General features: G+C 41.2%; 1 protein-coding gene across 2 annotated transcripts in view; it reads right to left on the reverse strand.

Moving 5' to 3' along the window:
* Positions 1-23480, reverse strand: part of SPRED2 (sprouty related EVH1 domain containing 2) — a 111433-nt gene that overhangs the window by 8174 nt on the left and 79779 nt on the right. For both annotated transcript variants that reach the window (XM_063078318.1, XM_063078319.1), the window contains exons 4-5: positions 18738-18906; positions 16517-16581 (exon numbers count right to left, since the gene is read on the reverse strand). In XM_063078318.1, the coding sequence (XP_062934388.1) occupies positions 16517-16581; positions 18738-18906 (234 nt within the window). The remainder of the gene's footprint in view (positions 1-16516; positions 16582-18737; positions 18907-23480) is intronic.

The raw sequence follows: 23480 nt of genomic DNA on the forward strand, positions 1-23480 counted from the left end.
TGCACAAATGAAATGAGATGTAAAAGTTCCATTTCTAAACTGTGACTGCTGATAGATAAAAAAGTGATTGGTATGTTGATCCTGTACCTGGCTGCTCTGTTTAGCTCTTATAAAACCTCAAATACTTTATCCAGAGATTCTCTGGAATTTTCCAAGTAAATCATTTCACCCACAAAAGATAGTCTGGTCTTCTTTCCAATATTTACACCATCTTTTTCTCATCTTATTGCATCTTTTGCAAGGGCTTCCAGCATGACATGGGAAAACAGAGGTGACAGTGCCCTGCTTGTCTTCAACTTGACTTTGATGGGATAACCATTATCAATTCTCTATTGGACATTCCTAGATCACTGGAGTGATTATAAAAAGTTCCAAAAGTTGACCAGTGCGCTCACTGGCTGAGTGCTGGTCACGAAAAAGACAAAAGTTCCAAAAGTTTACTTCTACTCTGGATTGCTAAGGGTTTCCACCAGAAGTATTGGATGCCACCAGGTGATTTTGCTGTATCCATATCTACTGAGATGATTACAGTCTTTTCACCTTTACTTTCTTAACATGTAAATTAAACAGCTCTTCCAGTATAAACCATCTTTGCATTCCTGGGATATATATTCTACTAGTCTTTCATTACACTTGTTTTACTAATATTTGATGTGATTTGTTAATATTATTTAGAAACCTTACATCTAGATTCATAAGGGAGTTGGGCTTCTATTTTTCTCTACTTGAGCTATCCTTGCCTGGTTTTGTGTCACAGTTATGCTAGTCTTATAAACCGAGCTAGGCAGCTTTCCACCTTTTTCTATACTTTGAACAATAACATGGAAATTATATTTCTTAACCACCCAAGTTGGGTCCCTTTTAAGTTTTGTGTGACCTGGTTTCTAAATCCCTTTAACAGGGCAGTGAGCTAAGGAAGCTCTGATAAGGAAAAACACAGAAAGAGTGTGTGAGAAAGGAAGGTGAGAAAAGAGGGGAGGAAAGAGAGGTAAAGGCAGGAGTCAGAGGTCTGGTACTGAAGTGAAAGTGGGCACTGCCAACCTTAAAAACACAGGAAACAGAGACAGTACTGGCCAGACCAAGTCCACTCCGGTAGTAAAACAAAAAAGAAATCCATCTCATCCCTGGGGTTTTTGGGTTTGGGCTGGGTGCTTTGTAGGATGTGAGCTCAGACACAGAAGGTGATGATGTCATCGGGGGGATGCCTTGTGGCACAGGCAGGGGAGCAGCAGGCAAGGGTCAGGCAGCGTCCCTGAGGAAGGGCACCTGAGCTGGTGGGTAGCATTCTAGATGGATGGTCAACCCAGGCCAAGGTCCAGAGGAAGGAAAAGTGGCTCAAGTTTATCAGTGAACATGTGATAAATTTCTTCAAAAAGAGCAAGCTTCCCGTGGCTGGATTCTGCAGACATATGTTGTACTTATTTTGAGAATTCAGGTGTTTCCTATAATTCTCCAAATTTAACAACAAATGAGAAGACAACCATGGAGTTTTTAGAGTTGACGCAGAATTTTAAAAAAAAATTGACTTTAATGCTGTGATATCTTGACAATAAATCAAAATCTGAACTGCAAAAGACACTGGGCTGAGGCTGCCTGGGCTAACAAACTGGCTGATTCCCCAAGGCCAATGCCTCACATTAAACTGGAAGTTAGCTCCTTCCTACTGTACCGGCCTATTTTGTGCAATGTGATCTCTTACTCTTAGAAGCTTGGCTATTCTTCCCTTTCCTATGGAGGGACCTTGAGTTTACTAGGAAATTCTGGAAGAAAGGCACATGCTTATGGGCCCTGGGTCCGGGAATGAAGGACAACCTCTTTGGGCAAGGGAAGCTCAAGGAGGGGGAGACAGAACCAAGAGGCCAGGCCAGCTGAGGAGATGGTGTGCTTAAACTGTCCCTCCTGGGATGGAATCCTGGCTGCTGACCAAGGGCTTTCTGGGGCATTCAGGATGAGTCGGGCTATGCACTTCAAAGTGAAACAAGTGTTTTGGCACTGTGTGCCTTCCTTCAGTTCTCCTGGGTTTTCCTGCTAAATCTTTGTTTTTGATTGGGTTAAGGACAGAGAACAAGGCAGCTGCAGCTGGCAAAGAGTGCTGTGGCAGAGGAAAGGTGTGCCTGGGGCTGTTTTCTCAAGGACACTGGGAACTACCAAGGGAACCTGAGTTACAGCTTTCTCAAGGAGGATGCTCCAATTGAGCATATTGGTGAGACAATGAGAGGGCTGGCAACCAATTTCCTTCTCCTCCTTGGGGATGGAGACAAATGGGACAAACCCCACTTCTAAAGAGGCAAGCAAACAAGTCCAGTCATGTCATCACCCTTGGGTCCCCAGGAACACAAGAGCTGACTGAAGAAATCAAATGGTGCAAGAAGCCGAGCCCACTCTGAGCAGCTGTATCAGGAGGTCAGCAGGCCTACATGTTTTGAATAAGGCATAGAAAATAAGTCAAGATATTGCTTGAGGAGCTAGACCACATCATTCAGGAATCATGCAGTGCTGTTAAACAAAAATAGCACTACGTAGAGAGAACTGGAAAACCTCGATTCCAGGCCAGGGCAGGCCATACATCTTTAACAAATTAAATTCTCTGGGCCTCATGTGTAAAACGAGGAGGCTATACTAGATGATCTCCAAGGTCTGTTTGAACTGTGACAATTTTATATGTAACCCTTCTCCCCTGCTCCTAAGAACATTACAGGTCAGGGGAGTTCGACTAAGCCTGTTGCTTAATTAATTCAAGTGCTACAGGATTAATTTAGTCTGATTAGATAGAATGTCTGCCTTGTCTGCAGATGCTGCTATTTTGAATTTTTAAAGGTGGCTGACTAGTAGTTATGAACACATTTGCATTGTTTTTGCTACAATCTACCACCAGTGTAGATCTCAACAGCTGATGCAACCAAAGAAATATTCTTCCAATTGCAAGGGATTCTAATTTTATTTAAAAAAAAAAAAACAAAAAAAAACAGCATACCCCCTTGACCCCGCATATGCTATTCCTCTTAACCTTGGGCTGGAAGTGACTCAGAAGGTTCTTGGCTCAGGTTGTTTGAATGAACTGCAAGCCTTTCCCCCCAGTATCTACTAGGACTGACAGACCTATGGCCAATGCTTTTTCCTCTGGCAAACAGGAAGTTGTCAGCCACTTTGTCAACAGGTCTTTGGGAACAGGAAGTTCCAGCTCACCTGTCCTGAGGGCCTACATTAGTTTCAAGTGTCCTCTTTCAAAGAGGCAAGCGCAGCAGGAAATAGGCCAGACCCATGCTCTTTTATGATCCCAGCTAGCAGGCAGTTTGGTTCTAAGAGGCAGCTGCTGGGGGGAAAAGAGATAATTTTACTCTAGACTCCAGGAAATTATCTTCTCAAGGACCCAGAGGATTCTTTCACTGTAAAAATAACAACAACAAATTTTAAAAAGAGTTTTACATTGTTAAACTTTGAATTTAGATAACATTTTGATATGAAAGGAAAGGACTGATAAAAATCCAACTTAGCTTTGCTGGAAAGGACCAAGGGAGGGGTCAGGAGCAGAAAGGCTGGGTTTCAGGTAACGCTGCATATGTACTCTGTATGAATTAGTAAAATGGAAATAACAGTGTCTTACTATCCACAGCTGAAAAAGATGAGATGATATATGTGCAAACGAAGCAAGACAAAAGTGGGGGCTAGCAAAATGCCTTTGGGCTTCCTGAAATTCAGAGCATTTCAAAGCTTCTGTTTGGATCCTTAGACATTTAATTGTTTTAATTTTGCTACTGGAGGTATTACATGTGGAATAAAAAGATCCTCTTCTTACTATGTAATGTGACCTTGATAATTATTGCCATTTAGAAGATAAAGGAGCTCCCACCTGTCTGAGACCTTCCACACACCCCCTCCAGAGCTAGGTCTCAGCCAGCAGCAGTGATGGTATCAGCTACAATCTCAATCGGAGGGCTGCCCCTTCCAAAACATTATGGCTTTTCTTAATAAACCAACATAGATTAATTTCACTAGTTAAACTTTGTAGAAATAATTTATATTTTCGAACTATTCCCTCTTTTATTTACCCCCCCCACTTTGCCCCAATCTCTTAATTCCAAAGGTTAAGAAAACAGCTCAGTTGGTTAGAATGCAGTGTTATAACACCAAGGCCAAGGGTTCAAATCCCTATACCCACCAGTTGCAAAAAAAAAAAAAAAGAATCTAGACTCTGGTCAAGATGGCGGAATAGACAGTCCCTAGCGTCACTCTCTCCCACAAATCAACCAATTTACAATTATAAAAACATAACATCAAGTGCATACAGAACGGGGAGATGTCCAGCGGAGGAGGCAGAAGCTCCACAGACACCACATGCCCTGTGGGGCCGCCATCGCGTGATCCAGCAGATAGGCTTCACCGCTGCCACCTGGCTCCATTCCTAGCCTGGCCCAGTGTGCACAGAGCGGGGAGACACCGAGCAGGGGAGGCGGAGGCTCTGCAGAAACCACACACCCTGTGGGGGGGCTGCTGCCACGCGATCCAGCAGCAGGTAGGCTTCACCGTCTCCACCTGGCTCCATCCCAAGCTTGGCTCAGCGCACATAGAGCAGGGAGATGTCCAGCAGGGGAAAGGGAAGCTCCACAGAGACCACACACACTGCGGTGCCTCCGCGCATCCCAGCAGCCCGGCCCAGTGTGCGCGGAACAGGGAGACGTCCAGCAGGGGAGGTGGAAGCTTGGCAGAGACCACACACCCTGCAGTACTGCCCCGTGACCCAGCAGCCCGGCCAAGTCCAAGCTGACCAGAGAGGTGGCTCCCCGGAGAGGCCCAAGACCCGAGGCAACCACACACGCAAGACACTAGTGGCCAACTGAGCAGTCACTGAGGTAGCCATACCAAATTGGCAACACCAGCAATGTCAGACAATAGTGTCAAACCTGTGGACTGTGAAACCCCCTGCCACAATGAATAAACATCAAAGAAAAGATACCAGAAATACGAAAAATCAAGAAAGTACACCACCGAAGGGTAATAACTCTCAAGCTCTAGATCCTATAGAACAAGAAGCCCTTGAAATGTCTGACAAGGAATTTCAAGTGATAATTCTAAGGAAACTAAACGAGATACAAGAAACTCAGCTATACAACATGATGAAACAAGGAAAAGTATATAGGACCTGAAAGAAGAAATGTACAAGGAAATCAATGTCCTGAAAAAAAATGTAGCAGAGCTTGCCGAACGGAAGAATTTATTCAGCGAAATAAAAAACACAACGGAGAGTTTAACCAGCAGGCTTGCGGAAGTTGAAGAGAGAACCTCTGAACTTGAAGATGGGCTGTTTGTAATAACACAAGCAAACAAACAAACAAACAAATAAAAAGAAAAAAAGAAAAAAAGAAAAAAGAATCAAAGGCATTGAAGAAAATCTGAGATATCAGACAACCTTAAGTGCTCAAATATCCGAGTCATGGGTATTCCAGAAGGGGAGGAAAAAGGAGATTGCATTGAAAACATATTCAACAAAATAGTGGCAGAAAACTTCCCAGATCTTCAGATCCAGGAAGCTCAAAGATCCCCAAACGTATTCAACTCGAAAAGGTCTTCTCCAAGACATGTTATAGTCAAATTGGCAAAACTCAAAGACAAAGAGAGAATCTTAAAAGCTGCAAGAGAGAAGCGTCAAATCACCTATAAGGGAGCCCCAATCAGACTAACATCAGACTTCTCATCACAAACCCTAAAAGCCAGAAAGGAATGGGATGATATATTCAAAATACTAAAAGACAGAGATTGCCTGCCAAGAATACTCTACCCGAAAGGCTATCCTTCCGAAATGAAGGGCAAATAGTATATTTCTCAGACAAACAAAAACTGTGGGAGTTCACCACCACACGACCACCTTTACAAGAAATTCTCAAGGGAGTACTGGGTTTGGTTCCTGAAAAATAACTACCACTGCCATAAAAACCCAAGAAAAATCAAAACCCACTAGTATAATAAAAATGGCATTCATGAAGAGAAAACAAACAAAAAGGCTATCTATAACCCAAGGAACCAACAAATATAGAAAACAAAAAGTAAATCAGAAAAAGCAAGGAACAAAAGACACCTAAGACAACCAAACAATAATCAATAAAATGCTAGGAATAAATCAACACTTTTCAATAACAACTCTTAATGTAAAAGGCTTAAATTCCCCAATCAAAAGACATAGACTGGCTGACTGGATTAAAAAGGAGGACCCAACTATATGCTGCCTTCAAGAGACCCACCTCACCCATAAAGACTCACAAAGACTAAGAGTGAAAGGATGGAAAAAGATTTACCATGCAAACAGAAAAGAAAAATGAGCTGCCATAGCTATTCTTATACCTGATAAAATAGACTTGAAACTAAAAACCATAAAAAGAGACAATGAGGGACACTACGTAATGATAAAAGGATTGATCCATCAAGAAGACATAACAATCATAAATATATATGCACCCAATGTTGGAGCAGCTAGATTTATAAAACAAACTCTGTTAGACCTAAAGAAGGAAATAGACACTAATACCATAATAGCAGGGGACCTGAACACCCCACTGTCAATATTGGACAGATCATCTAGGCAAAGAATCAGTAGAGAAACACAAGATCTAAACAATACTCTAGACCAATTGGACTTGACAGATATCTACAGAACATTCCATCCAACAACCTCAGAATATTCATTCTTCTTATCAGCACATGGATCATTCTCCCGGATAGATCACATATTAGGTCACAAATCAAGTCTCAAAAAACTCAAAAAATTTGGAATTATCCCATGTATTTTCTCAGACCACAATGTATTAAAACTAGAAATCAATAACAAACAAAATTCTGGAAAATATACAAACACATGGAAATTAAACAGCATTCTACTTAATGACATATGGGTCCAAGAAGAAATCAAGCAGGAAATCAAAAAATTTATTGAAACTAATGAAAATAATGATACGTCATACCAAAACCTGTGGGATACTGCAAAAGCAGTACTAAGGGGGAAACTTATTGCATTAAATGCTCACTTCAGAAGAATGGAAAGATGGCAAGTGAACAACCTAACACTTCACCTTAAAGAACTAGAAAAAGAAGAACAATTCTAACCTAAAGTTAGCAGACGGAAAGAAATCATTAAGATCAGAGCAGAACGGAATGAAATTGAAACCCAAAAAACAATACAAAAGATCAATGAATCAAAAAGTTGGTTTTTTGAAAAGATAAATAAAATTGACAAACCATTAGCATGGCTAACAAAAAAAAGAAGAGAGAAGATTCAAATAACAAAAATTAGAAATGAAAAAGGCGATATTACAACTGATTCATCTGAAATACAAGGAATCATTCGAGACTACTTAAACAACTATACGCCAACAAGTTTTAAAATCTGGAGGAAATGGATAAATTTCTGGACACACACAAGCTCCCAAAACAGAGCCATGAAGACGTAGAAAATCTGAACAGACCAATAACAATAAAGGAGATTGAAGCTGTTATCAGAAGGCTCCCAACAAAGAAAAGCCCAGGACCAGATGGATTCACAGCAGAATTTTACCAAACATTCAAAGAGGAATTGACACCGATTCTTTACAAACTATTCCAAAAGATTGAAACGGACGCAAATCTCCCAAACTCATTCTATGAAGCAAACATCATCCTGATGCCAAAATCAGGTAAAGACAACCAAAAAAGAGAACTACAGGCCGATATCCTTGATGAATATAGATGCAAAAATCCTCACTAAAATACTAGCAAACAGAATACAGCAACACATACGTAAAATTATTCACCATGATCAAGTGGGATTCATCCCAGGGATGCAAGGTTGGTTCAACATACACAAATCAATACATGTGATACACCATATTAATAAAGTCAAACACAAGGACCATATGGTCATCTCTATAGATGCTGAAAAAGTATTTGATAAAATTCAATATTCACTCATGACAAAGACCCTCTATAAGTTAGGTATAGATGGAAACTATCTCAACATAATTAAAGCCATATATGATAAACCCACTGCCAATATCATCCTGAATGAGGAAAAGCTGAAAGCTTTTCCTTTAAGAACAGGAACTAGACAAGGATGCCCACTCTCACCACTCCTATTCAACATAGTGTTGGAAGTACTAGCCAGAGCAATCAGAGAAGAGAAGGAAAAAAGGGCATCCAGATTGGAAAAGATGAAGTCAAACTGTCCCTGTTTGCAGATGACATGATCCTATATATCGAACAGCCTAAAGCCTCTACAAAAAAACTCTTGGAGTTGATAAATGATTTCAGCACAGTAGCAGGATACAAAATCAACACACAAAAATCAGTAGCATTTCTATTCTCCAATAGTGAACATGCAGAAAGGGAAATCAAGAAAGCTCGCCCATTTACAATAGCCACCAAAAAATAAAATACTTAGGAACTGAGTTAACCAAGGATGTGAAAAATCTCTATAATGAGAACTACAAACCACTGCTGTGAGAAATTAGAGAGGATACAAGAAGATGGCTAAAATACAAAAGACTCTGAACGATATATGCTGGTGAGGTTGCGGAGGAAAAGGAACTCTCATACAGTGTTGGTGGGAGTGTAAAATGGTTCAGCCTCTATGGAAAACGGTATGGAGGTTCCTCAAACAATTGCAGATAGATCTATCATATGACCCAGCTATCCCACTGCTGGGAATATACCCAGAGGAATGGAAATCATCAAGTCGAAGGTATACCTGTTCCCCAATGTTCATCGCAGCACTCTTTACAATAGCCAAGAGTTGGAACCAGCCCAAATATCCATCATCAGATGAGTGGATACGGAAAATGTGGTACAACTACACAATGGAATACTACTCAGCTATAAAAACGAATGAAATACTGCCATTTGCAACAACATGGATGGACCTTGAGAGAATTATATTAAGTGAAACAAGTCAGGCACAGAAAGAGAAATATCACATGTTCTCACTTATTGGTGGGAGCTAAAAATAAATAAATAAATTCACACACACACACACACACACACACACACACACACACACACACCCTGGCGGGGGGGAGGGGTAAGAAGACATAATAATTGCAATTCCTTGAAGTTGATATGACAAGCAAACAGAAAGGACATTGTTGGGTGGGAGGGGAGAGAGGGAGGAGGGAGGGAGGTTTCGGTAATGGGCCACAGTAATCAACCACATTGTATATTGACAAAATAAATTTTAAAAAAAAGGTAAAGACAACAGAAAACATTTCTGATCAACTGATTTCTCTAAAATGAGACTGGGGATTTCAAGCAGGGACTGGGGAACCTCCTATTTCCACTAAAGAGATTGCTAAGATTTTAAGCCAATATACAAGTTAAAATCCATCATTTAGGCAGCTCTTTTTCAATTAAGGAATCTGGTAATATTGAATATGTAAGATTTACTGAAATTTACTGAATAAATATTTCCTTTTCTTAAACTTCTCTGAAAGGCAGCATGCAGGTCTGGGGTTTGCACTTTGTTTGGGTGAGCAGACTATGGAACGAGCACAAGTTGCTTCATGTCTCTGAGCCTCGGTGACTTGATCTGCAAAAACAGAAGTGTCAATTTATACCTACAAGGTGGTCGCGAGGACCAAATGCAGTAACGTGTGTGGAAGTGCAGTACAGAGTGCTGGGCCCAGGGATGGCTCCCACCATGGTCCCTATCCTTCCCTTCCCCTTGGCACAGTGAACAGACTCAAAGGAAATATGTTCACTCCATAAAAGTTTTGAGTCCAAAGGACCAGTGATCACAGCTAATCAACAGCAGAACAAAGTTTAGAACCCAGGCCTCCCCCAGACTCCAAACCCTGCAAACTCAGGAATCACTCACCACTTCACCTTTAAAAAAACATTCCTTCACAAAAAATCAATAAATGAACCCCATTCATTACAAAATTGGTAGATTTGTCCTCAGCCTTAGTGTCTGTTAGGAATGAAGTAGGTGGAGAAATTCTTCAAGAAAAGGAAAATGTGGTGGTTTTCTGTATTCTTCTGCTTCTGTAAATGAAACCTTGATAAATGCAAAATTCAATGAGTTCATTTTTTCCACATAATCGAGAATGAAAATAAGCACAACTTGCAAATACTCAGAAGCCCACTTAGGGCAAAACAAATTGCTTCTCAGTGCTTTAATTTTAACCTCATGGTCTAGCCATGCTTTAGAGAACACCTGGGGGTGAGGGGTGGGTGGCGGGTGGGAGGGGTCCCAGATGTCATTAGGGACGACTGCTCCAAAGAGCCAGAAAGTCATAAAATGCAGCTTGTGATAAACAGGATGTCAAGGGTTCAAGCTTAGGGCATGAGGAAGAACCAAGTTTTCCAGTCTGGTTAGAACATGGATAGAAGCTGACGCTGCTGCCAAAGAGCATTTGTCCTATGAGAAGGAGGACTGCCTACCTGAAGAAATAAGGTGTGATGAAACACTAACACATAACCCAGAAACCAGCCCTTTTCAGTTGGGTTCTGGGAGAGTACTGAGCCGTACACAAAATGCTGTGAGTGGCTCTTCTCAATTCTGCAAAGGACAGTACACAGGAGAGAAGTTAACTCGTTAAACTATATGATGGATGCCTGACTGTGCCAGGGCTTAATTAGGAATCCCGGTTGAGAAGGACTGCCCAAATCCAGAAACAAAACACTCTGCTGGTAGCAGAACCCTAGAAGGGGGAAAAAATTAGGAGCTTCAATATGGTAGGTCCTCCAATGGTCAAGCTTCGGACTGCTGTTTTGGGGACCTGGAGGGAATAACACTTGCTGCTGCAGCAAGCTCCAAGTCCATCACGGGAATGGTCCACACAGGGCACACATTTATCCTCTCACCTCTCCCCTCTCCAGCCTGGGCCTGAGAGAACCCTAAAATATAACTTTTGTATTTGATTGTTGTTTAAAAACTAGAATAGCTGAAGTATCGTAAATGTAATTAAACCAAGAAAGAGAAAAGCAGTAGTGGTGAACCGGAAAGGCTGAGAGATGGTGTTGGCTGCTTCTCCACCATGAACTAGTTGTGTGACCTCAGGCAAGTCACTCTGAGCAGTTTCTGCAACTGTGTCTATAAAATGAAGCAAGTTTGCTCAGGACGGAGGCTGGATCAGATGAACTCACAATCTCTTCCAATCCCAAGCCCTGGCATGTCTACAGCTATCCCTGCCTCCCAGCAAGCCAGGCACTTCCAGCTAATTGTTGTCAGTTATCCCACCTTGAGTGTGCCACTGTTTACCTGGTGGATATATTGCTTCCTAACACTAGGCAGAGAAACAGTGACAGCTACTGAGGAGCACCCACAGCCACAGAACACAACCTCTGCTGAGTCCCTTTAATCTCTTTAAAGCCCCAGATGGGGGAAATCAGGATGGCTGGAACTCAGGTGTCTCTCGTTTCCTCCTTCTCCCTCGGACCCCCTTTGAGAAACCCACCTCTCACTCTTCCTTTATTTTTTTCTTTTTGCAGCTGGATGGTACGAGGAACACTTGACGTTGGTGTTACAACACTGTGCTCTAACCATCTGAGCTCACTGACCAGCCCACCTCTTTTTCTTTTTAAAGAATCAAAGCAATACATGTACAGCATTTAGTAAATCAAACGCAATGTAACCCCTTGTCACCCCATCTCAGCATCTCACTCCCCAGAGAAACTCACTTTCAACTTTTGTGGCTCTTTCTTCTAGCATTTCTCTCCATTTTTAAAATGCTATAGTTGTACTACCATTTCCTGATTTTCAGATTCAGATATTATTTAAGAACTTATTATGCTAGATGAAGACTTGACTATTTTATACACCCCCTAGTATTTTCCTATGAAGCAGATATTTCCCAAATCCCCCAGCGTTAGAGCCAGAGGCCAGCCACTCAGCACAATGACAGCTGAAATAAGGACACCACTTGACCACGGACTCTAGATTAGCCTGCTCTAGAAGTATGTATACACTGCAGTTACATTCTTCCAAGATCCCTAAAAATTATCCTTGTCCATCTGTGAAGATGATAATAACATTTTAAAGTGATTTTAGAATTCTGCAGCAGTAAATAAACCACTGGATTTTAATGGACCAAACCCTACAAACAGTAGTTTGGAAAACCGTTCATTAAATGACTATAAAATCCAGAGCCTCTCCAGTTCTCTACAGCCCATTTTCTCTATTCCCACTCCTTCCCCCAACAATCCCTTTCCTTATTGGCTCCAAACCCTCTCACCTCACCCTCTACTACAGTGATCTGGGAGCAGGTTGGTCCTAAGACAGGGAGTAAAACAGCTCAGCTCTCCCATGGAGCCTCCTGTTCATAGCTAAGTGTGTAAGTGGACCCCCTAAAGACGTGCTAGTTACCAAGAGTACAAGAGAGGGAACAAACTTCAGGGTCTTTTAGCCCTGACTCTCTCAAGTCCTCCCAGCTCTGAAGTCAAAGAAAAGCTGTCAGTCGCAGGCACTCACAGAGTCTGGTAACTCTTAGTAATGCCCCCAGACTCCCCTGTCACAAAATGCTAGCTTCTTTGTTTTTCTTTTTGCTTTATTTTCTTTGCCTTATTCAGCCTGCAAATTTGTTCCGAATGGCTCAGACACTGGAGATATTCAATGAGGGGCACACCTTTGCCACCCAGATGTTTGTGCTCCACTAGATTGATCATTGGACTCATCATTATAACTGAGGTCCCCCATGGAGAAGAGGGCCGTGCAGGGACTTTGCTGCAGGGAGAAAGTGGAGGGAGGACAAGAGGCAGCATGAACAGGGCCAGGCTTACAGTGAGTGATCATGTGGGGGGCTCAGATCCCAACTGGAGACTGAGCAGAAAACACAGCTACAACTGTAACACGAACCTACTGAGAATCCCTCAGAATCACCCACCTTTAAATGGTCACTGTGGATATCAGTAAAGCAAATGAACACAATATGAAAATCTAGGATTGTTACACACTCCGTCTGGGGTTCACATCAGCCACTTATTGGGCGCCTACAGAGAAAGCTTTACTGGGCTGTAGAGACTACGATGATGAGTAAATTGCCTATAATCTAATTAGATGAAGATTCATTCATTCAGCAAATAAAATATGAAAGAAAAAAAGGGCAGGCATCCAAGTGGCAAGAGAGAAATAAAAAACCAAGTGCTATGGGATTTTAAAGGAGCAAGAACAGTCATAATCGGTTGAGGGAGAAATATTAGGAAACGCGAATGGAATAAAGAGCCCAGAACTCAGAAGGTCAGAGCGGCCACTAGTCAGGAGTTTCTGGCAGTGGCCCTTGCAGGAAGGATGTGGACAGGCACCAGGCTGGGGGCAGTAAAATGGGAAGCGAGACCTGGGGAGACTGCAGAGGCCACGGAGCAGCAACAGAGCACATGGGCAGGGTGTCTTCCTCCGAGTAATGCAATGCAGCTGTGCCGTGCTGAGAAGTCAGGAGGACAAGATGGGGTGCGGGATAACCAGGAGAGCTGGGGAAGTGCCAGTAGAGACACCCATACCCACATCTCGTGAGCACCCACGTCCACACAACCGCTCCTTGTGGCACGCTTCCTCCAGGCCTCGTTCCCCAGCAGGGAACACTCAGGAGTACTTATGCTCTTGTGTGTCGATTGTCTGCAATATCCTGTTGTCCTTCTAGTCCCAAGGAACCTCTTATTATAACAGAGGAAACCCTCTGGCTCCAGCCGCAGAAACAGAAAAGACATACCCCTAGTTCCTCAAGTAACAACTCTAAAGGTTTTCACACACACGCGCTGTTCTCCTAGAAATCATAGTTCTGGCCCATCATAACTTGTAAGGTCTTATCACATCATTTATACTCTTTCTATGATAATAAGTTCCAAGTTCTAGATATCTACCAATAAACGTTTAGAACACAGCAAAGCCTGGGAAGCTATAGACCACACAGTGGGTAAAGCAGCTGTGCAGGTCCCTGGCTCTAGGTTTCAGACATCTCATTTACTGTCTCAGGACGCAAAGTCTAAGGACAGGGAGCTCGTGAACGAATGGCAACCTGGCACATAAGCCCCAAAAGACTCTCCCACCCTTCCATGCAGTGTGTTTCTAGTAGTTAGTTGATGGCCTAATACCTTGGTTTTCTTGGGGAAGAGAGGTACTATTAGTAATAGGTCCTTGTTTGTAAACAAATGGGATGAAAGAGATTGATTATATACGTCAGGACCTACACAATACAATTAATTAAGTGGAGCTCCTTCTCCAGCGAGTTTCCCAGTGTCTAGAAGCAGCAGGGCTGTTTCTAAACTTTCTTCTAGGCATTTGGCGTTACCCTAGAGCAGCATGTGGATCCCCTGTGGATTAAAGGACAAAACCAGGAGGGATTCTGGCTTCCATCATCCCTTTCCCTCTTGCTCTCTCCTGATTCTATAAATCACTCCTGGCAGGTAGCTGGGAAGCAGCTGCGAATGATAGTTTTGCTCTGGAGCACAGGAAGCCACCTTTTAACCCGCCTGCTGTTGTTTGTCTCTTGAAATGTGACAAAGGAACAGATGTAAGCAACATGCCAACTGTTGAGAGGATCTGCTCGGAGCACTATAGGAAGCCTGTTCAGAGCCACATCACACCAGCCGCTCCAAGGAAGGACAACTGAGTTCATTTCCTGAAACCCCCACGCACGCTCTGCTCAGGTCAGGTTGGGATGGGCAGCGCTCAGGCAAGTCACCACGCACACTCCTGCTTCTGCCTTCGCCCCTGTGGCTCCCCAGTCACACAGTCCCTCCCTGAATCCTGTTCAAATGCCACCAATGTTCAGTCCAGCCTCATCTTCTAGCGAGGTCTTTCCTGACTCTAGGCCCCTCTGTCATCTCTAGGCCAGATTACTTTACACCATCTCTGCCAGTCTCTAAGACTCTCATAGGTCAATCTCATCTCTGCAAACCTTCCTGTTATCTCCTTGAGGGATGGAGCCATGGCTTATGTCTTGGTATTCCCAAAGTAGCATTTTTCAAATCACTAGTTGCAAACCATGAGTGCACTGGAAAACAAGTTAAATGGGTTGCACACACAATTTTAAAATACAAAATAAAACCCAGCTTACAAAAGATATTCTTGGGACAACTGGGAAACTATGAAGTGGATAATTAGATGAAATTCTTACTAATTTTCATAGGGATAGTAATGTTATCAGCACCGCACTCTCCCGAGTGAGCCACGGGCCGGCCCGTAATGTTATGATTATATAAGAGAATACCTTATTTTTTTTTAAGATTATTTTTATTAGACTTTTATTTTTTTGGAGCAGTTTTGGGTTCACAGCAAAACTGAGTGAAAGGTACAGAGATTGTCCATATATACCTGCTATCCCCCTCCAATGCATTTATCAATATCCCCCACCAGAGCGGTACATTACAAGTGAGGAACCTACACTGACACATCGCGATCAGCTAGAGGTTAAAGTTTACATTAGGTTTCGATCTTGGTGGTGTACATTCTACGGGTTTAGACGAATGTGTAATGACACATATCCACCATTATGGTAGTTTCAGTGCCCTAAAATTCCTCTGTGAATGCCTTATTTTTAGGAGATGCATGCTGAAGTATTTATGAGAGATTTACTTTCAAATGGATTGCAAAATAAGTGTGTGTCTGCACATAGGTCTGTGTGTAAGTACACACACTCGCACAGATCAAGCAAATATGCCAAAATGTTACAACTGCTGAATCTAGGTGTAGGTATTCACTGCATTATTCTTTACATTTTTTTGTGTTTGAATAGTTTCATAATAAAAAACGAAAGAAAACGAAACAGGAAAAAATCAGAATACAGAGCATGAAGTATAATTTGGTGTTAGGTATCCATTGACATGTGTGTCTCCTGGGTCACCACATAAACGCATTTATTGTGGATCAAGGCCCAGAGTTTGAAAATGCTGCCCGACAGCAACTTGCTGCTCCAAGCACACAGCAGGCAGGCAATGAACTATTTGTTAATTACCTTCTAGAAGCACAAGGTTAAATGAAGAAGCAAGCTGAGAAATCATTTTGTCTCTAGTTACATCCCGTTAACTCAAGCTGTGTCAAAACAGCCAAGCCCTTTCCCGCCTTGGAACACTTGGGTCTAACCTCAACTCATCCTTCAAGCCTTTCTTATTAAACATTTAATTACTCACCAGGAAGGGTGCTTCTGGCTTTCCCTTCAATGCCAGGGAGGGAAGTGTGTTAACAGAAGACTCCAACTGGGCGACCAATTGTCCTGGTTTGCCTGGTATTGAGGTGTTTCCCAGGACTAGGGAATTTTGGTGCTAAAACTAGGACAGTCCTGGGCAAACCAGGGCATTTGGTCCCCCCAAATCTGAGAGAAGTCTTCAGGAGAACAGGTTCAGGAGAGCTGACACTGGTGTGCTGTGTGGCGGATGGTGCCACGCACTGTGAGCAACGGTAGGAAACCCAGTGCAGGAAAAACTGTGACAAGACAGAGATCTCTCTGATGGCATCCAAACAGCAATGGCAAATGTCACATAGCACAGTGTCTCTTGCATCCTTATACAGACCCATTCACTGATTGTTCATCAACTAATCTGGAAGCAAAGGATGGTGGAAACTTACTGTAAAAACGTCATCGTCACCAAGCTCAGCTTCGTTATGGATGGTGGAAGATGATGTTGTTGAGCCTAAAAAAGACAAAAATGTAGTGAAAAGTGTTTCCAAAAAGAATAAGTCAAATCTAATTATTTGTGCTTTTCATCTATTCTTCTTTAATTGACTCTTGCCAGGATGCTCCCTAAATTAACTGTGCCTACTGTTTTTCCCAGCTAATCTTTCAAACATCCGCACTGGCCACTAGAGAACGAGCACCCAGAGAGGCACCATGGAGAAGCACGGGGTGGCAGGGGTGGGAGGTTGGCTGCATCAAGCCCAGCATTTGTAGTGACCTCCGGATCCCAGCTGTATAGTAGGTAAGGCATTGGACTGGGAACCCCCAAGTCAGACCTGCCACAATCACACTGTGCAAATTGGACTTTGCCTCTCTGGTCTTTTCTCTACCAACAAGGGAGTTTTGACTAAATAGCTTGTATGGTTGCTTCCAGTTCTAAATTCAGTGACTGTACTTTTAATCCCAGACTGTTGGGAGCCATGTTCTAGGAGGAAACCTGAGCAAGGAGGTTTTCTCTTGCAATACCACCAGTGAGTTTTCTTTGCTTTTCCAGGTCAAAATTAAGGCTCCTGTCAGATACCTCAGCTTATACCATCATGGGACAAATTGGTCTTTAGAGTTCAATTTACGAATTGTTCACCTTTTTCTTCATTCTAGCATGCAGATCAGTATAACTACCCCACTTCCCCCTAGTAGCACCCAGTAATGAATGGATCAACTTAACTGACACTGTTCATGGCCAAAAGAAAAAAACATACTGAAATTTGCATAAGTGATAGATATAACAAAAGGGAAATTTATTCTCTATCTTTTCCTTTTTCTGGCTAGGTCTTTTAAAATGTGCATTTAGAAAATAGTTTGCTATTATGTAAAACTGAAATGAAAAGGATTGCTCAGAAACGGATGCTCAGAAATTTAAATACTTAAATTTCCAATGAGGGATCACAGGAGGAAGAATAACAGCCCCACAACACCCTCTGTGCAATCCTATTGGTCCTTCAGGATTTTTCTCTACTCTCTCAATTATTCCAGGCAATCAATGTTTAAGGCAAGTCTGCTAGAAAACAGCTAGGTAGAGTGTATACAGAGGAAAAATTACAAGTAGGAGAATCAAATCTTGTATGTAACTTTGGTGATTAAGTACATGGACACATGGAAACTTCCATCAATAATTTAGGAGGTATTTTCTCTCTAAACATTTAAAAACTATGTTTAATAACAATATTTTAAATATTTGCTACTCACATCAGACCTATGATGTGAACACTGGTTTTTATTATCTCTTTGGCTAGCTCATGGTTATCGTTAATAAGATTCATGTTCTAGTTAGAATGGTCTCACTAGTGATTACAATGTTAAGTGATTTTTCTTTTAAGATTTGCTTTTCTCTCTTCCCCAAATCCACAATGAAGAAAATGACTTCAGAACACTTAATTCTTAAACAAATGAAACATACATTCTTCTGTAGCTAATTTTCCCAAATTCTGAATTTGGCATTAACATGCCTTGTTTCTTCTTTCTTTCTTTATAGGGCCTCCCTGTCTACGGCACCTTTAACCCTCTGCTTTGATAACTGAATATGCTCAAGTGAGGAATTTGTGTGTTTGTATCTGTGAACCCTTACCAAGCCCACCATGAGAACTGAATGCCCAAGGGCCTTCCAGGCCATGATCAGATGTAACACAGTGCCTACTACTCACTCACCGACAGACGAAGGCCCAAACCGAACCAGGGCTCCAGAGACACAGATCCCTTCCCTTTCCAGTGGCAGCTGAACACCCTGGGCCTCTGATTACAGGAGGACAGTGGGTAGGCCTGGAGCATTCTGGGTACACCAGAATCCATTCTCTACTTCTGAGCCAAGGCAGACCAGACCAAAGCCGTTTCAATAGTCAGGACAAGGTAAAATCAGTAAAAAATTCATTCAGAATCTTTTCAGAATGGAATCTAAAAACCAATTGGGACCACTCTCCTGACTCTGAAATCGATCTCTTTTCCCCCTGAACTGCTACTTTATTTACTCTCCTTGGATGTCTGGAAAGTTTTGGCATCTACTGACCTGGTCCAAACCCTCCTGCAAATAAACCATAAATATATGGCAGACTATTAGAATCAAAAAGAACTTGGAACATTTCCACATTCCCACTGAGAACACAATGACAAGTTCAATACCTTCTATGAGGTCTTCGATTGCTTTCCTCACTCCCCTGTCAAAGGCTCGAGCATCAGCGGGGCTTTGGAAAGTAAGTCCAAACTTCCTATTATCGACTTTCCAATGATGAAATGTTGGATTGGCTTTAGTATAGACCAAGTCCTTTCTTACATAGCATTCCAATACCACCTGCAGGATTGAAACACACAGGCTGGTTACTTGTGGAACAGCCATGATGGTATCTAGTTACAGAAGTCTAATTAGGAACCATCAGTGGGGGTAACGAACAAAACCCCTCCAACCCCTGCCTTCACATATCTGTGAGGAAACTTCTGCTTGCCTGTTGACCATCTGATCTTGTTGACCCTGCCACTTGGCTGTTCCCCTTACCACACTCCCCTTCATCTCTCTTTCATCTTTTTCCTGCCCCTGACTGTGGGCACTAAGCTGAGCCCCACAGGTCTTCGGTCTTTGCTCTGTTCCAGGCATATTGCTCCTATGTTGAGGACTTTGTACCAATGGCTCTCAATCTTCCCTCTCCTGTCCTAATGGGTGTCTCCTCACGACCCCAAATTCAACAAGTTGAAAAATTAACTAATCTCCTCTGAAATTTCTGCCACTCATTTCCTTTCCTGACTTCCCCATATCTGGCAATGCCAACCCCTTTCCACTCATTCTCTCTGGCTCAGAATTTCTGCTTTTTCTATCCCGTGCATTACTAACCACCAAGTCCTTTTCATTTTTCTTTCAACATCTTTTATATCAACCCCATTTCAGTAGCTACCATCCTGATGTGGGTCTCTATAAACTTCACATTTGGATTACTAGAACAATCTCCAATTCTGGTAATCCAGACTCGAAACTGGATTTTACTGAGCTATAACTCTCATTAGATTGATCCTTTAATCTCTAAGATAGAAATAATACCAATGTCATCAATGAGAACATGAACATGCTCTGAAAACACTGAGTAGATGAGAAGCTTAAGGTCACACTCATTTCCCAGTATATTTCTACCATCAAGTTTTACTCTTGTATTTACTCCAGTGTTCCTTCTTGTCTCCTTCACAATTTAGTACCTGACTTCATGTTATTCTCTTCACAGTTTTATGTACATTAGTCTTATTCCTCTAGACTATAAAAGGTCAAGATCTATTATAAAATAACTCCCTCTGCGTCTAGCACAATGCTCTTGCTGATAAGGATATCAGAATTTATTTAATATTAAAATAAAAGAAGCATCGCAATCATATGAATGTAAACTTCATTCTTTATTCATAAAAAAAGCGCACAAACTATTTACAATATTTATTCCTCTGGTTTCATTATAAATATCAATGATTTTGCTAATAGGCTTTAATAGGGTTGATCTTGTTCTGGCAAAGCTCTCCACTTAAAACAATGTAATCTTATTAATTAAGACTAATAAAAGGGCAAGAATAAAAGCCTGCCCAAATTAGTATAAATTATAGAATAACAAATTTCAAGAATATATCAAAGCAAAAAGAAATTAAATACTGGCTAATAAATGTTCTCTAACTTAATAAATAAGTGAGAATAATATTCAAATTGTTATACCAAATAGCAGTCCCAAGCAGTTAACTTTATTACATTGTATTGAAATAGGACAACGGTCCCCTCACACAATTCTATTTATGATGAAATTGCTTATTATGATTGTTTTCCCTAAGAATAGTGCAATGATTAAATATCAGCCCAACCCTGTTCCAAATTGGGGAAATCCAAATAACCAAGGATTTAACTAACAAATGTTATCTATTTTAGAATTTAATTGTCTCAGTTCAAAGTTTCAAAATAAACTTTTTGTAAAAACAAAGACTCTTGGCTTCTCCGTATTTTTAGGGCAAAATAATTAAGTCTTTGGTTGACATTTCCCAACTTTAAAATTATTCCAAAGGTAAATTTTCTTAGAAAAGGTTACATAAAATAAGTTCAGCCACCTAAATTAAGTAAGGAGGGAAATCAGATACTATCTCTTTATGTCCTCTTCAGCAAAATAACATCATTACATATCTAAGTTTAACAACAAAAATGAAAAAGTTCAGATGCTTTTTTTTTTTTTTTTTTTTTTTTTTTTTTTTTTTTGTCGTTTTTCATGACCGGCACTCAGCCAGTGAGTGCACCGGTCAGTCCTATATAGGATCCGAACCCGCGGCGGGAGCGTTGCTGCGCTCCCAGCGCAGCACTCTACCAAGTGCGCCACAGGCTCGGCCCAAGTTCAGATGCTTTTAATCTTCATAACAGATATAAACCCTTGGTGAATTTTAACACATACACAATTAGGAATTAATTTAAAACTTTAGAAAGGCTTAAAAAAATTTTTTTAAAATGAGATGCATGGGGGGAAAAGTGATTATATTCTTGTGAGAGGCTTTTAATAAATCTACACAAGAAATACATTTTGTACAAGATTGAAGTAATTTAGGTACTTACATGAAGGCTGCACTACTACTCATCTCTCCCTCCTCACCCTTAACATCTCTATTTCTAGAGTTTTAGAGCTACAGGTAGGTAAGAATGAGTCTGTCTAATGGTTGCATAATATTTCTCAGTATGACTGTATCAGATTTATTCAACCATTTCCCTACTAATAATGGGTACTTAGGTAATTTGTAATAGGTCACTTTTACAGACAATGCTGAAATTTGCATCCTAATATATTTCAAGTGAAAGTTTGAAATCTGGACAGCTTCCCAATATTTAAAGACTTTTCTAATGACATCAGTGGTGATATTAAGAAATACAGTGTTTTGATATTGTAGAATGAAATGTGTCAAATTATCTGAATAACTACTTGTGAAATGGATATCTGGAACACAGACTTTCCTCACAGAAACAATGGTAATGAAATTCACAGGACTCAATACGTAATTTTAAAAGAAAAACAACCCCACAATGTGCTGAATTATCGAACTGCACTATGCTAGAAAGTGCTGTCAGTAGTTTTTCCATCAGAAAGAGCACTTCATGCCGTAGTTGGAATACTGGGAACTCTACCACCCATCCATCATATCCCCAAAATTACCTCCCCCCTCTCCTTGCTACTCCACCTTTTAGAGGGGGCTTCTCTCAACAGCCCCATTTGCAGAGCTCCCACGTGGGCTCATACCCTCCAGTGGGCACAAGTACTGTATTACGGAAGCTTGACAGGCCAATGAAGGAGTCACTGCCTCTCCAAAGGGGTGTGTGTATGTGTGTGTTGTGGAGACGGGACATGGGGAGGGGCTGAGTACCACTGAGTACAGGAACAAAGAATTTCCCACAGAGTGTGAAAACAGGCAAGGTGAAGAATGGGAAGATACAGAAGTATAACTGGGTGTGTGATTTAAGTACTAGTACATATAAAAGCCCAGAAGTGTGTAGTTGGGGAATGTAAAGGGGACAGAAAGAGATGGAGGGATGAGAAACATGTTGGGCAAGGGGAAGAAGCACACTTGTAGGGTAGCATGATCCTGTTGTACAATAGCAACAAACAACAGAAGCTGGTCCACAACTCCGTGGGGTGGAGAGAGGACTGGCATTGCCCTATTAAGATGTAGAATTAGTATGAAGGCACTGGTCTTTGGCTTTGCAAAGAAATAAGTCCCCATGCTGACTCTGCCAGGGACTGCATGTCCCAGACTGAGGATGTGGACCACTTCTTGGAGAACTGAGTTTCCCCAGCACGATGTGGGAATAATTTCTTCCTTCAGGGTGTTGCAGGAATTTAAGTGAAATTATTTATATAAAGGGCCTTGAACAAAATGATAAAAATTTGCAATTACTATGTATAAGTCATTGGAAGACACAAGTTCAGAAATGTATTTGTAAAATTAAAGGACTGAATTAGACAACAGGTCCATTTTAGGTTGAAATATTCTATTACCAACCACAGAAATACCAGGAAAAAATATCTCTAAAAATATATAACCCTTCAGATAATTTGCTAATACAGAATAACTATAAAAATTAAAAAGGAAAGTAAAAAAGACATTTTCTATCAAAATTTTGTAGAAAAAGAACTAAAATAAAAAGGCAACAGATTATAAAACTATATTTGCAGCAAATATGACAGATGAAGATTAGTATTTTTATTATACAAGTCGGCATACATACGAGGGAGAAAAATAAGACCTCAATAGATAAATATGCAAAGGACAGTAACAGATAATTTAGAGTTACAACCATTTAACAAACAGAAAAACATTTGATCTCATTAGTAAGCGATAATAAGATGCCACTGTTACTCTTTCAAACTGGTAGAGATTTAAAATATATGACCCTCAATGTGTTAAAGGAAATTTTCATACATGCTAATAGCACCCGCTTGTATATGTATCGAACATCATGAAAAGCTGACTCCCCAAAGTGTTCTGAAAAAAATAATAAATGTGAAAAATACAGGTAGGTGTCTATTCATAATATGTGGGGTGGTGGGGGTGGTGGATGCTTTAATATATGATACTAAGAAGATGGTCAAATGAACAAAGGGACATCTGACTGATATCAGCAATGTGGAAAATTTCTTATAAAAGAACTATATCAAAGGGATAAAGTGACTCTGATTCAGTTTTGAAGTCAGAGTGACAGGGTCACAAATCGTGGTTCCAGCCTCACAAATGGGTCACCAAGAATAAGGAATGTTTCTGAATCTTAATTTCTTCAATTATAATTATACAGGCTGCTGTAAGGATACAGTGAAACAACCTAACCAAAAGGCTAGCATCGTACATAGCACATGGTCAATGCTAGATAGACAGTAG

Source organism: Cynocephalus volans, chromosome 14, assembly GCF_027409185.1.
Source record: "Cynocephalus volans isolate mCynVol1 chromosome 14, mCynVol1.pri, whole genome shotgun sequence".
NCBI lineage: Eukaryota > Metazoa > Chordata > Mammalia > Dermoptera > Cynocephalidae > Cynocephalus > Cynocephalus volans.